At 35.3% G+C, this 12,583-nt stretch overlaps 2 protein-coding genes across 2 annotated transcripts; one reads left to right on the top strand and one right to left on the bottom strand.

The window, feature by feature from the left end:
• Window positions 1–3,563: 3,563 nt before the first annotated feature.
• Window positions 3,564–8,244, bottom strand: LOC125473591 (N66 matrix protein-like). The gene is made up of 2 exons (XM_048576658.1): window positions 8,129–8,244; window positions 3,564–3,957 (listed from the first exon to the last, which is right to left on the bottom strand). The coding sequence occupies exons 1-2, from the start codon at window positions 8,242–8,244 to the stop codon at window positions 3,564–3,566; spliced, it is 510 nt and encodes a 169-aa protein (XP_048432615.1).
• A 3,342-nt stretch (window positions 8,245–11,586) lies between these two features.
• Window positions 11,587–12,371, top strand: LOC108866774. Its single transcript, XM_018646013.2, has 2 exons — window positions 11,587–11,896; window positions 12,044–12,371. Exons 1-2 carry the CDS (start codon window positions 11,635–11,637, stop codon window positions 12,274–12,276), a joined length of 495 nt encoding a protein of 164 aa, XP_018501529.2. The 5' UTR covers window positions 11,587–11,634; the 3' UTR covers window positions 12,277–12,371.
• Window positions 12,372–12,583: the final 212 nt, after the last annotated feature.

Below are 12,583 nucleotides of genomic sequence, written 5' to 3'. Positions count from 1 at the left end.
TTAGGCACCCCGAAATCAGCAATGATATTGCAACCCCAATTGACAAAAAAGGACCTAATTAATGTCAATTGTTATAGCAAAGAGAGGTTCTCCTACGATCCCTAATTTTGTGGAAAACAAGAAGCCAAACAAAATCTCTCAAATGGAAAAACTTCGTCCAATTCGAGAAATTTTTTATTGTGACCGAAACACAGGTGATACACCATATGTTTTTATACAAGTGATGGTAAATTGTATTTTTTAAGTTATTAATTTTTTAACACACACATCCCACCATTTGTATAATGACAAGTGATGTACCACCTCTTGTACCGGTCACATGAAAAAATCTCTCGTCCAATTCCAAGAGCAATTAATTTTGGGGGATCCCAATCTGCCAAAAATTCATATTCTTTAAAAGATAGTCCTAGCCTAGGCCAAAATCTTTGGTTATGAATGGTAGACCACGTGAGTAAGAAGTATCTCTCTCTGAAAGAAAACCTTAACCTAGCAGCATCTCGCACCACTGGCCCTTGGGAAGGCTTGGACTGGCGGCATCCTCACCTTTCCTCCTCCTAGCCATTTCCCCTTTCCTTCTACGCCTTCTACAGCCGCCTCTCCTCCCCTCTCCTTCTTGCTTCCTTTTTTCCTTATTTCTCCTTTTTTTTTCCTTCTTCACTGTTCTCAGCTTTCCTTGGGCTTGGTCCCAATTTTCTTTGAGCTTGTCTCATATATGAGTTTCATGCCCGTTTCTCAGCTTTCCCAGCAGGTTTCAGTGTTTTCCCGTTTCTCTCTCACCCATTTTTCTTCTCCATGCTTTCCCAAATCCCATTTTTGATCTAGCCATAAGCTTGCTCTTGAAGTGTTTGACCCGATTGGTTCCCTAGATCCACACCTCACAGCCCCTTGCCTTACCAGCTTGCCAGAAAATCTGGGTGAAGTGTGGAACGATTTGCATCGTAATAAGGGTGTTTTACATACCCCCTTCAACCCTCTCTTTTTTTTCTTTTTTCTTTTTTTTGTTTGGTTCTCTGATTCTCTTTGCAAGTTTTGCTGTCGACGGTTTGGATCTCAGGGTTTGATTTGGTTCGGTGTTTCAAGATTAATATTATGGTTTGTGTGCATTGTGGATTTGGTGCAAGCATCGTGGTACGGCGAGCTGCTCTTCGATGTTGGAGATTAGGGTTTCTTTTGTTGCTTTGTTTCTTTTGCTGGGCATAAACTTGGTTGGGCTTCCCTAGACGTTTTGGGCCTCCCTACATTAGTAACACCTTGACCAGAAAGCTTGCTAAGGACTTTCGAGCCCTTTGCTCAATGTTGATGAGAATTTTCTTAGCTAAATGATACTCTCCACAAAACATATACGGTCCAATAACATGTAAGCTTAAATATATGACCAAGTGATGGAAAAAGAAAAAAGAAACACTGAGTAGGTACACATGCATTGAGCGGTTGGTCGTATATTTAGGACTACGATTCTCTTTCATTTTTTTTTCATCTCCTTTCATCTTCTCTTCTTACATTCTCTTATTTTATCTTTCTTTAACTATAAAAAATTAATATAAAATGCTAATATGGCTTAACAGTAATCGTTCAAATAGGAAATGAGGAAAAAAAAAAAAAAAAAAAAGGGAAGATAATCTTACTCCGAATATTTAAGCTTACATGTGCAAGCACGCATACAGGTGCACTAAACCATGCCCTCATACGTAAACACTCCCTCAATCCAATTTCCCACTCGTCAAAGTCAAAGTTGCCCTTCACGACACGTACGTACAGTATGGGAAAACATAAATCAAACATTCAAAGTATCACTTACTGTCCAAATTCCAGTGGTGGTTCGTTGTTTGATTGAAATCTTATTAGTTTTTAGATTTTGATCGAGCTCTTTAACACTAATGTAATAATGAATTTACATGTCAGTTGCATAAATTTTAAAATAAAAATTAATAATTGATTTAGGATTTTAGTACTCACACCTTTATTAAACTCATAACTAATTTTCAATTTTCCAAAATAAAAAAAAAATAGAATAAGTTTGTACCCCTTAATTTTTTTTAAAAAGGTTTCCAATTTTTTAATCTTATATGTACCCATTCATGTAATTTTTCAATTTTTTAATCTTAAAATATACCCATTCTTAAATATACCAATTTGTTGTAATAAAATGTACATTATATATATATAATCTATTCAATTTTTTTCTAATCCATTTTCAATTATATATATATATAATCTATTCAATTTTTTTCTAATCTATTCAATTTGTTGTTATTAAGCATAATATCTATTATTTTTTGTGTGGATTTGAAGAATGTACCTTTATTTTGGTACAATAATTTTTTTGTTAATTTTTTATGAATGTACCCATGTTTATATACATACATATATATATATATACACACACACACACAAAATATATTGGAGAGTATAATTTATATTTTAATAATTTTAATCCACAAATTATGGGTTTTATTTATTTAAAATCTCATTAATACAAACAACTATAAATTTCAATTTTTAATTTAAAAAATATAATAACCAACATAGAAATACATTATCACATTAATTTCAGGGACTTCGATCAAAAATTAAAAATTAACAAGGTTTCAGTTAAAGAATATTGATTGTTGTGGATCTCTTATCTGAGAAAGACTGAGAGACCAATAGTAGGGTTGTTATGAACTCGCAATATATACATATATGGGTTTTAGAACCGTGTACGGGCTGCTGTTCCTGTCCTTCTCGTGCGCCTGTATCATACTCATCCACCTAATGCTCCACCCAGTATTCTACAACACCACCTGAGAAACTCTCAGAAGTGAAAAGTTGATTAGAGCTGCAGGTGAAACATGGGTTAGCGCACAAGATTCATACTTATCGGTTTTGTTTTGTATTTATACTTCAATATTTCAATTGGGTTGGTATTTGTTTATTGATGCATATATGTGTGTTGTACTAGCATATTACAATAATTCAATTGTATATTTGTGAAATTAGTATATGTTGTAAGTGAGGATGAATTGTGTGTGTGTTTGAATTGTTAAATTGGTGTGATTTAATATCATAGGCATTGATCATGTAAGTTAATGGCTTGATCTATATTTTCTCTTACTTTCTTGACAAAAACTTGGCGGTACCTGATTATGTACGTATTGTATGGTGATTTTAAGTACGTGTAAGTAAGAAAACAAGTAAATTTCAGCCGCCCATGATTGATGGGCTTCAACCAAAGTTAGGAGAAATACTCTGGGGATACCTAACTATGGTATTCATGATAAACTTGTGACACTCTCTTATTTAGGCTCCATTTGATATTGATTTTTTTTTGGTACTAAAAATTACTTTACTTTAAAGTTAAGTATAAAAAATGTCTACTAAAAATAAAATATCATATTTATTTTAAAAGCAATGATCTATAGACAGACATGTAACGGAAGTTGCTTTTAAAAGCTATTTTAATAAAAAAGCGAAATTGAACCTTTAATGAATATTTTCAATTGCTATCATACCTTCATTACTTTTTTTAAAATAACATTATTTAACCTTCTATGCACATTTTGTCCCTTAGAGAATAAATTGACCTAACCTCTACCACATACCACAAGAAATACTAACCTTACACCATCACTACTATTACCATCACCATTGTTACCACCATCACCACCATCACCACAACCTCCATAGTCACCACAACCACAACTGTCACTAGCATCATTGTCACCACCATCACCGGTAATCCAGTAGATAAAGTACATTACATAGTCCGTTTTAGGGATTGACGACTTACTATTGTCACCACCATCATGACCACAAACTCCACCACTGTCACTACAACCACAATTGCCACTACCACCATTGTCGCCACCACCATTATAACCACAACAACCACCACTACCACCACAATCAGAATCGTCATCACCACTACCATTACCACTATTGTCCCCACCTCTGTTGTCGTTGCCCTCACTCCTACTACTATGTCCATTTTGTCATTTTATACAATTATATTAATTTTATATTAATATTTACCAAACATTACATTGCCTTTAATACTATCAGCACTTTTAAAATACAGTTAATCAAACGCTCATCTACTTTATTTTACAGCTGATTAATCTTCAAGCGCAACATAAACAGTTTTTTAAAAAAGCACATCAATCCCAAATTATCCCTTACTCTCTTATTAAGGTCTTATTCTACTCGTTATTGGTTCTACTCGGAGTGAAAATTTTCCTAACAAAGCAATCCCACCCACATATGTGTTTGATATAGTAGACAACAATATTCTAAAAGACACTAGGCACTAGTCGGGAGGCGGGTTGGGGTCTAGCGCCTAGGCAGACTAGGTAGATTTAAGTAAATCTATTATATTTCGTGTAAATAAGTGTCTCTTTATACTTAAAATATATATAATTACATCATAAAATATAAAATAGAATGACATATATATTATGAAGTATTGGAACGTAATGAAAACATGGGGAACAAGCATATAATGTGTGTTTGTTTAAGTATTCAACAAATCTCTTAAAATTTATTGAAAAAAAAATAAAATGCAAAATGAAAGTTATCTATTTTATGTCGAAATGAGTCGCAATCTAGGCAGATGTCTAGGCGGGTTTGTGCGGTCTAGGTGGGCGCCTTCGTAGGTCTAGACGTCCTTTCTTAATTTTCAAATACCTAGGCATTAATTGGGATGGTGACCAGCCGGCTAGCGCCGCCCAAAACAATGGTAGGTAGAACAGAAAATTGTCATGACCTGTCTTGAATTTCATTTTGTTTTATTTCTCTTAAGTTGTTAAGTTAAAAAATGCTTCTAGAATGGATAAATAGAAACACCACCTTGTGTATTGAGTATACTAAAAAAATTCTCTCTTTATGTAAGTCTTATTGATTGATCGATGTTATGCAAGTCTTGTTGATTGATTAATGTTATATATGCAAGTCGTGTTCATTGATTAATGAAATCCCAACAGACCTGAACAAAAGCAAACAAGAAAATGCTACATTATTCTAAATCGACTTTTTTTCTTTCCAAGCCACCAAATATATAAATCATATATACGAATGTGGATTCTTTAGTCTATACCGTGAAAAGGTCAATTCTTAAGGGATTGTTGGCAATAATTCATAATTTTCAAGTACAAGGAAGTTATTTAACACGAGAACTAAGGGGCAATTTGATAACTATTTTTTTCTTAGTTTTTACTTTCTTTTTTTTATTGAAACTTGAAATCTTGTTTTTATTTTTTGGTTCTCAGTTTTTGTTTTTAAAAAAAAAACTAAAAATTGAAAGCAGTTACCAAACATGATTTCAATTAAAATAAAAAAAAATTGCAAATGAAATTGGTTATCAAATGAATTATAAATTATTCAATACTTATTAGTTTGTTTGTTTTTGAGAAAAAAAATATATAATATTTCATCATTAAATAAAGGACATTATATAGACATGTTCGAGAACAATTCAATGCCCAAAGATTTGCAAACTAAATCTACAAATATTGTAATAAGTATGACTAATTGCAATGTAATCAGCAGACTTTTAGCACTTCATTAAAGTAAAAATACAAATATAGACCAAAAATCTCAAATAGATTTGGTTTAATCTTTTTAGCCAGGCAAATGCCATACTACTAATAAACCTATCCTACATATGGATTTCGTGGATTAAAATCTTGGGTGGTGCTATGTTCACACACCTCTTTTACCGATCTCCACATTTTTCTTAAATTTTCAACGTCGGTTCAAATGGTTGACGAAGATTATAGGACAAAATTAACAAGTTGTGCGAAAGGTAAAAAGAGATGTGAATATAACACCACCCTTTCTTTTTACTCACAGATCTAAGTACTAATATATCGTCTTCAAAGGATGTATCCTCCTGGTAAACCTACCTTAGATTTCCTTGAATTGCTCATAATGCATACTCATGGTTACCCTTTCTTTTTATTATAGTCTCACTCATGCTTACTTCAGTTAAAAAGAAAGTTTATGGAATGAAGTGTCGTTGGCATTGACCCTTGATATTACAAAGGATTGTGTGTTTGTCAATGCTTTTCATAATCAAAGGCAAACCCCACACACGTAGAGATAAGAAAAGATTAAACTCTAGAAATTAATCTCTGTAACTTAATACTTTTTGTGAATGATGGAGAGAGGAAAAATCATTTTTAAGGATGATAATAATTAGTTATATCTTGAAGAAATCTTCTCTATTTATAGAGAATTAAGTGACTTTCTAAATTGATTGAGTAGCCATGCAAAGCCATGCAAATGTGCAGGCATATAGTTCAAACCTCTTGATCCCCCTTGATCAAGAGGTATCTGCTCGTTTGAATTATGTCAGATGGCTTTTTAGGTAGAATCATCTGTAAAAAATTTATGTTAAATTAAGGTTATTTTTGTTCAATGAAGCCTTTTACTTTTCATTTAGGGGTGTGATATCCACACACCCCAGGTTACTTCTCACACACCCTTTTAATTTTCAGCCGTCAGATCAAATGATTTGAAGAAGATCAACGGACAGAAATGAACAAGGGGTGTGTGAGAAGTAATTTGGGATGTGTGGATAGCACACCCCTTCATTTAACGGAGATTTTCCATGAAATGACCAAAATGATAAACAGTGGACAAACTTAAAGACCGCTTCAATCGATTTTCAATGTCCATAACCAAAATGAGGAGTTATATTAATCTCAATGACCATTTCAGTTAAAAAGCCTAATTCATATTGTTTCGTTTCAAAACTCTTTAATTTTTTAATTTAACACAAATACGGGCAATCGGTCGTGAGACACAAAGTTTGAAAACTTTGAGAATCTGTCAAACCCATTGACCTCCATAGTGGTTGGCCAGTAGCTCTTGTATTAAGAAGAAGCAAAGACTTAAGCGCTAGCCCTAGTGGGCGAGGGTGGATGAAAATGCCAAGAGTTTGTTTCCCATAACAAATTACAAAAACAAAGACTTGAGACTAAATTTATGATTTTATCATCATTATTGGAGAAGTCTTAGATGCGTACAATTCATTCAAGTTAACCTAAATACGTATTTTTTTAAGATGTATAATTCAAACACGACTCAATGGTATACAGCATAATTAACGACAAAACCACTTTATTTATTTGTTTCTTTTTGCTAAAAAAAGAAGGTAAATACGTACAAGGCACAAGTACAAATTAGAAGTCATTTTCATTGCTTGTCACTCTTTCATTTTCCTTTTCTCTATAGAATGAATTTATTGAACTCCTTTTGTTTTTGGTTGGTGTCTAGGCCTGTTTGATGAAGGTAGAACAGAAGTTTGGCACAAAAGAAATAGTTATATCAAACAAACAAAAGAAATAGTTTTCTTTCTATTTTTTTAAATTTATCACCAACTACAAAAAAATAAAAAAAATAAATTGTTGCAGTCCTATTGGATTAGAAATGTGATTGTATAAATCTTAGTATATCTAGGAGTATCTTTGTATATTCCCTTTAGTAGTTTAATTCCTATTAGAGTTGTAATCCTAATAGAGTAAGGATTTAACCTTCTCCACTACTATAAATAAAGGCACAATGAGGTGATACAACACACACCTCAGAATTACATCTCTCTCTTCTCTCTATGTTGCTGTCGACCCCTCTCCCTCTCTGTCCTAAATACAGTTCAGTCAAATAGGCCTACAACACGTTACTGTCAGAAGCTAAGGAACTGAAGGATCGTGGAGGAGGTTTTCTTCTACAATATCAAAGGCTTTCAATTATTTTATGCCAATCAGGTTCTTCTCAAAATAAATTAAGATATTTGAAAAAACCTTGAAGCATGAAAACATTTCCAATGATGCATGAACCCCTTATATTTATATTTTCCTTCCAATTATATATATTGTGTATGTGTTCATATATTTTGTCAATATATATTGTTCATGCAATACGCAATTATGATATGTGGAATTTGTGAGTCAAAGCATCGAAATTTATTTAGAGGCAATTACGGTTTTACACTAGATTTCGAAAAAAAATAAAAATAAATAAAAATAAAAGAAGAAGAAAATTTTGGGATTTTGCGATATAAGCCGCAGCTCACTGCCGTCATGCCCCGTCGCTAGCTTGTAGCCCAGCTGCGTGGAGCAACTTGGGACGACATCGTTTCGACGCCATGAACCTCGGCAGCAGCATGACACCCAGGCCTTTTTGAAACGAGCTTGCAACCCTAGCCCATTCCAGCAAGCCGGCAGTTTTGCTGTGCTCGCCCATGCGCCCCTGGCCCATCTCCAGCATGCCTGAAACCTACTAGGCTCGTCCCCTTGCCCTGGCCCGCCTGCAACAACTTTCTTGGCTGCTAGGCTTGTATAGTCACCGCCCAACCACAAAGCCAACTTTGGCTGGGCTTCCTCAAATATTACATATTATAACGTATCAAAGTTTAGTGACGATCCAACGGTCGGATCGTCGATTGCTATAATAATCAAGTGGCGGACCTTAATGGAACTAAGTTCAAAAGATGGAAATTCGTCAATTAGACTTCACCAATGGAATCAGGGTATTCAAATTTAGCCTAGGAAGGTCAGGGGATGTCTCGGCCCACGCGCCTCCGCAGGTGACGATTGGCCATCCCGACTCGCCGGAAAATTCAACTATTTCTAAAAATTCTCAAACTTCACAGAAATAAAGATCTCAATGAGTAGAACAACTTTCATACCTGTGACTAAAGCCAATTTGGCCAGGAAATGTCCCAATTTCACGAAAACCCGCCAGAAACCCTATAAAGGGTGATTCTTGATTCAACTCCAAACAAGCTCCTACGCCTCCAAGGTTGATTGGGCTTTGTTTTTGGGTTCATGGAGAGTCTATTAGTGGTGTTAATTGAATGGAAATGTTTCAGGTTTGGTGGATCTCGATCGAGGGTCCTCACGACACCTATAGTTCTCGTAAGGATGTTTTCCCCAAAATACAACCAAATTCTTTATAATTTTAGGTGGAAAAGGAAGAGGGAGGGTAGTGGAATGTTTTCCAGGTGATGGATGGCGACGATTTGACGGAAAGCCCGACGAAAATTGTTAGAAACGATGGCGGAACCCGGTTGGGTCGCTGGTCAATGGGGAACCTAGCGGGTTCCTCTCCTTTTCTCCTTTTCTCCTTTTTCCTCCTTTCCTCTTTTCCCATTAGTTCTCCTCCTTTTCTCCCTTCCTCATTGGTCTGGTTCCTCCCTCATTTCTCTTATTTATGCTCCATCTCTATCTTAACCGACCATCTTTTTTTCTTTTAATCTGGGCCACACAAGTGGCTCCACAAGATTTTGCTCCAAAAATCTGGAGCATTCAAGAAAATAACTAATTAACTAAAATGCACCCGACTTTAAACGTTAATATCTCCTTCGTTATAACTACAAATAACGATCTGTTTGTGCCCACGCGTCCGTAGCGACGAGTACTATGGGAATACTCCAAGAAAAAGAACATTACGTGACACGACATGGGAGTCAACAAAAGTCAACATTTTGTCTCGAAGGCCATTTTCGTAAATTCACCTTTTTTAAAATTATAAAAATCATAATAATTGGGAACGGGTCGTTACAACGCCTATGGTCGTTTGGACTCTAGATGCTAAACAAGATCCCTTTCGTCTCAAGGAGGATGAGGAAGAGATTTTGGAGCTTGAAGTTCCATACCTAAGTGCAATTGGTGCTTTATTGCATTTGGATTAATGCACTAGACCCGACATCTCCTTCACTGTTAATCTTTTGGCTAGATACAACAATGTGCCAACACGTAGACATTGGAATGGTGTTAAAGACATTTTCCGCTACCTCAAGGATACGATAGATTTGGGCTTGTTCTACACCCACGAATCCTTGAGAGGAGTCGCCGCCCCCCTTGGTCGTCGGGTTGATTCTCGCCTTGTTGGTTACGCAGATGCTGGTTATCTGTCTGACCCACATAGGGCACGTTCTCAAACTAGCTATGTCTTTACCGTTGGAGACACCGCTATATCTTGGAGGTCTACCAAGCAAATGCTAGTTGTGACTTCTTCGAACCATGGTAAGATTCTCAACCTGCATGAAGCATCGCGTGAGTGTTTTTGGTTGAGAGTAGTCATGAAACGTATTCGAAGCACTAGTGGTCTTTCTTTCATCATTAACCTTCCTACGATGATCTTTGAAGACAACGCATCATGTATCGAGCAGTTAAAGAGATGATACATTAAGGGAGACAACACCAAGCATGTAGCGTCGAAGTTCTTTTATTCTCACCAGCAACAACAACATCAAAACATTGAAGTCAAGCAAATTCATTCCCAGGACAACCTGGCCGATTTCTTCACTAAGTCATTGCCCAAATCTACTTTTCAGAAGCTCGTCCAAAGAATCAGTATGTGTAAATTATCTGAGTTGAATTGCTTGTAGTTCTCTTATTTGGAAGTTATGTCTAACTCAGGGGGAGTATCCTGAAGCATACTCACTTGATCTTAATGTACTATTTTTCCTTTGATTAAAAGCATTTTTCCCACTGGGTTTTTGCTACCTAACGAGGTTTTAATGAGGCACCCATCCTGAGATGATCATACTCCATTGAGTTCACTATTTTCATTCTGTTTGACGTTTGTTTTAAGACATTATGCATACTTCTCACTTTTCTCCTTAGTCTATGGGATTTTACCTACCTTAGGTTTACCATAGTGAGGTTTTGTGAGTTTTACTACCCATGCATACTTTCTTTTAAATTTGAGACTTGCATTCACCCGTTGTGTCGACAACTTCATCAACTGTTCTACCTTATCTGCTGAAGATCTGATGCGATGTTTTGTTTGAGTATTTACACACTCAAGGGAGAGTGTTGCAGTCCTATTGAATTAGGAATGTGATTGTGTAAATCCAAGTGTATCTAGGAGTATCTTTGTATATTCTCTTTAGTAGTTTAAGTTCTATTAGAGTTGTAATCCTAATAGGGTAAGGATTTAACATTCCCTACTACTATAAATAAAGGCACAATGGGGTGATACAACACACACTTCAGAATTACATCTCGCTCTTCTCTCTTTGTTGCCGCTGGCCCCTCTCCCTCTCTGTCCTAAATACAGTTCAATCAAATAGGCCTACAACAACAATAGTAAATTGGATGATTATTCTTACACAAAATTTATTTTAAGACATTTTTTTCCTAGTAAATTTGTTTTATTTTAAGACTTTGTACCCTATAAAGAATTGAATCTATTATTTTCCTGGTCACCAATATTATAATTAAAAGTAGTAACTGACTCATAAGGCAACTCACCAAGTTTGATTTGCGGTTTTAACACCAAGAATCCAGATAAAAACAGCAGGTTTGTTACTTGTTGCCAATTAACGTTAGCACTTAAAGGCAGAGGATAAATACAGGCAGAAAATAAAAAAACAATTAACTATTAACAACACTTAATTAATTCAAGTCTTAACCAATGAAATCAGTTAAGCCGTCTTTTTTTTACTGGGTCGTACAATTTTAGGCACATTCCTCATTAGCATGGTCAATGTCATGTTTTCTTGTATACATCGCCGATTCTAAACCGCTTTATTTTTCTCTTTCTCTCGCACTATATATACAATCTCCCACCAACTTTCATTCCTCACCAGTTTCTTATTTTTCTCTTTTTTTGTAATTGTTTTACTATGAATTTCTTGGGTTTTTTTCCATGTCCTTGTTGATACAAAAAAAAGCTCATGATAGTGTTTGGTCCAAATTAGACATTTTGATTCTAGAGAGAGAGAGAGAGAGAGAGAGAGAGAGAGAGATGGAGAACTCTATTGGTGTAGGGTTCATGGCTGTTTTTGCTGTATCTGGAAGCGTGGTTGTCCTTGCCCATCAACTCCACAAACGGCTTCTCTCCGATTTCATGAAGAATATTGAATCTGAACTTGGTGGTTTTCTCTCCCCCCACAAAAGATTGGCAGCTGGTAAGTCAACCTTCACTAATTTTCTCGTCCTCGTATTTTGTTTCCAGAAAATTTTAGCAATGCCTTATGAACTTCTGACTCGCGTCACCTTTCGCACGAACCGAAAGTCTAAATTATATATTTTTATTTTTATTTTTGGGTACTTAGGAGGATCTGAGAAAGTGCAAACCAAGAAGAGTGTTAGGTTTGCAGAGGATGTTGTGGAACCATCATCAAATAACAAAGAGTACCGCAAGAGGAGGTCCGGTAATAATACAAAGCAGGCTAAAGAGGGTTCTGGGAATCATAAAATGGAGGACAACAGCATGCCACTCAATAGGCAAGCTCTTTACAAAGGGATCATTGAATCTAAGGCCCTCAAGGGCACAGATGTTTTTTAATATATAATCGTTGTTGGTTTCGAGTCGTGTTAACTTGCATATTTTCATTTTGTAAATTAAGAGTTCTTTTGTATAAATTGATTTTTTTTTTCTCTTTTTTTTTGGTCGAAACTTTTTTTTTTTTTTTTGTATGAATTGCATTTTTTTTCTCTTCAATCCCTCTCTAAAAAAACAATAAAAGGTGATGAAGAAGTTACGGGGAGGTCAAATGTATATATTTTCTCTGTACTCATCATTTAATTTTTATATGATGATGAAATTATGAGACGAAAATGTATACCTTCTGCTGTACTAATAAAGACTTTCT

Source organism: the organism of the source record quoted next, unplaced genomic scaffold (assembly GCF_019419815.1).
Source record: "Pyrus x bretschneideri cultivar Hongxiangsu unplaced genomic scaffold, Pyrus_bretschneideri_v1 Contig9, whole genome shotgun sequence".
Lineage (NCBI taxonomy): Eukaryota > Viridiplantae > Streptophyta > Magnoliopsida > Rosales > Rosaceae > Pyrus > Pyrus x bretschneideri.
The sequence above is the reverse complement of the archived record's forward strand: the minus strand, read 5'-3'. Positions and strand labels throughout refer to the sequence as shown.

Bases quoted from the DNA above. Each gene is read 5' to 3' on its own strand.
- LOC125473591 (XM_048576658.1), bottom strand. From the start codon at position 8,244: ATGCTGGAGATGGGCCAGGGGCGCATGGGCGAGCACAGCAAAACTGCC. The intron at 3,958-8,128 runs GTTCATGGCGTC...AAATGGACATAG, and splicing joins GGTGTCATGCTGCTGCCGAG to TAGTAGGAGTGAGGGCAACG.
- LOC108866774 (XM_018646013.2), top strand. From the start codon at position 11,635: ATGTCCTTGTTGATACAAAAAAAAGCTCATGATAGTGTTTGGTCCAAA. The intron at 11,897-12,043 runs GTAAGTCAACCT...TTGGGTACTTAG, and splicing joins CCACAAAAGATTGGCAGCTG to GAGGATCTGAGAAAGTGCAA.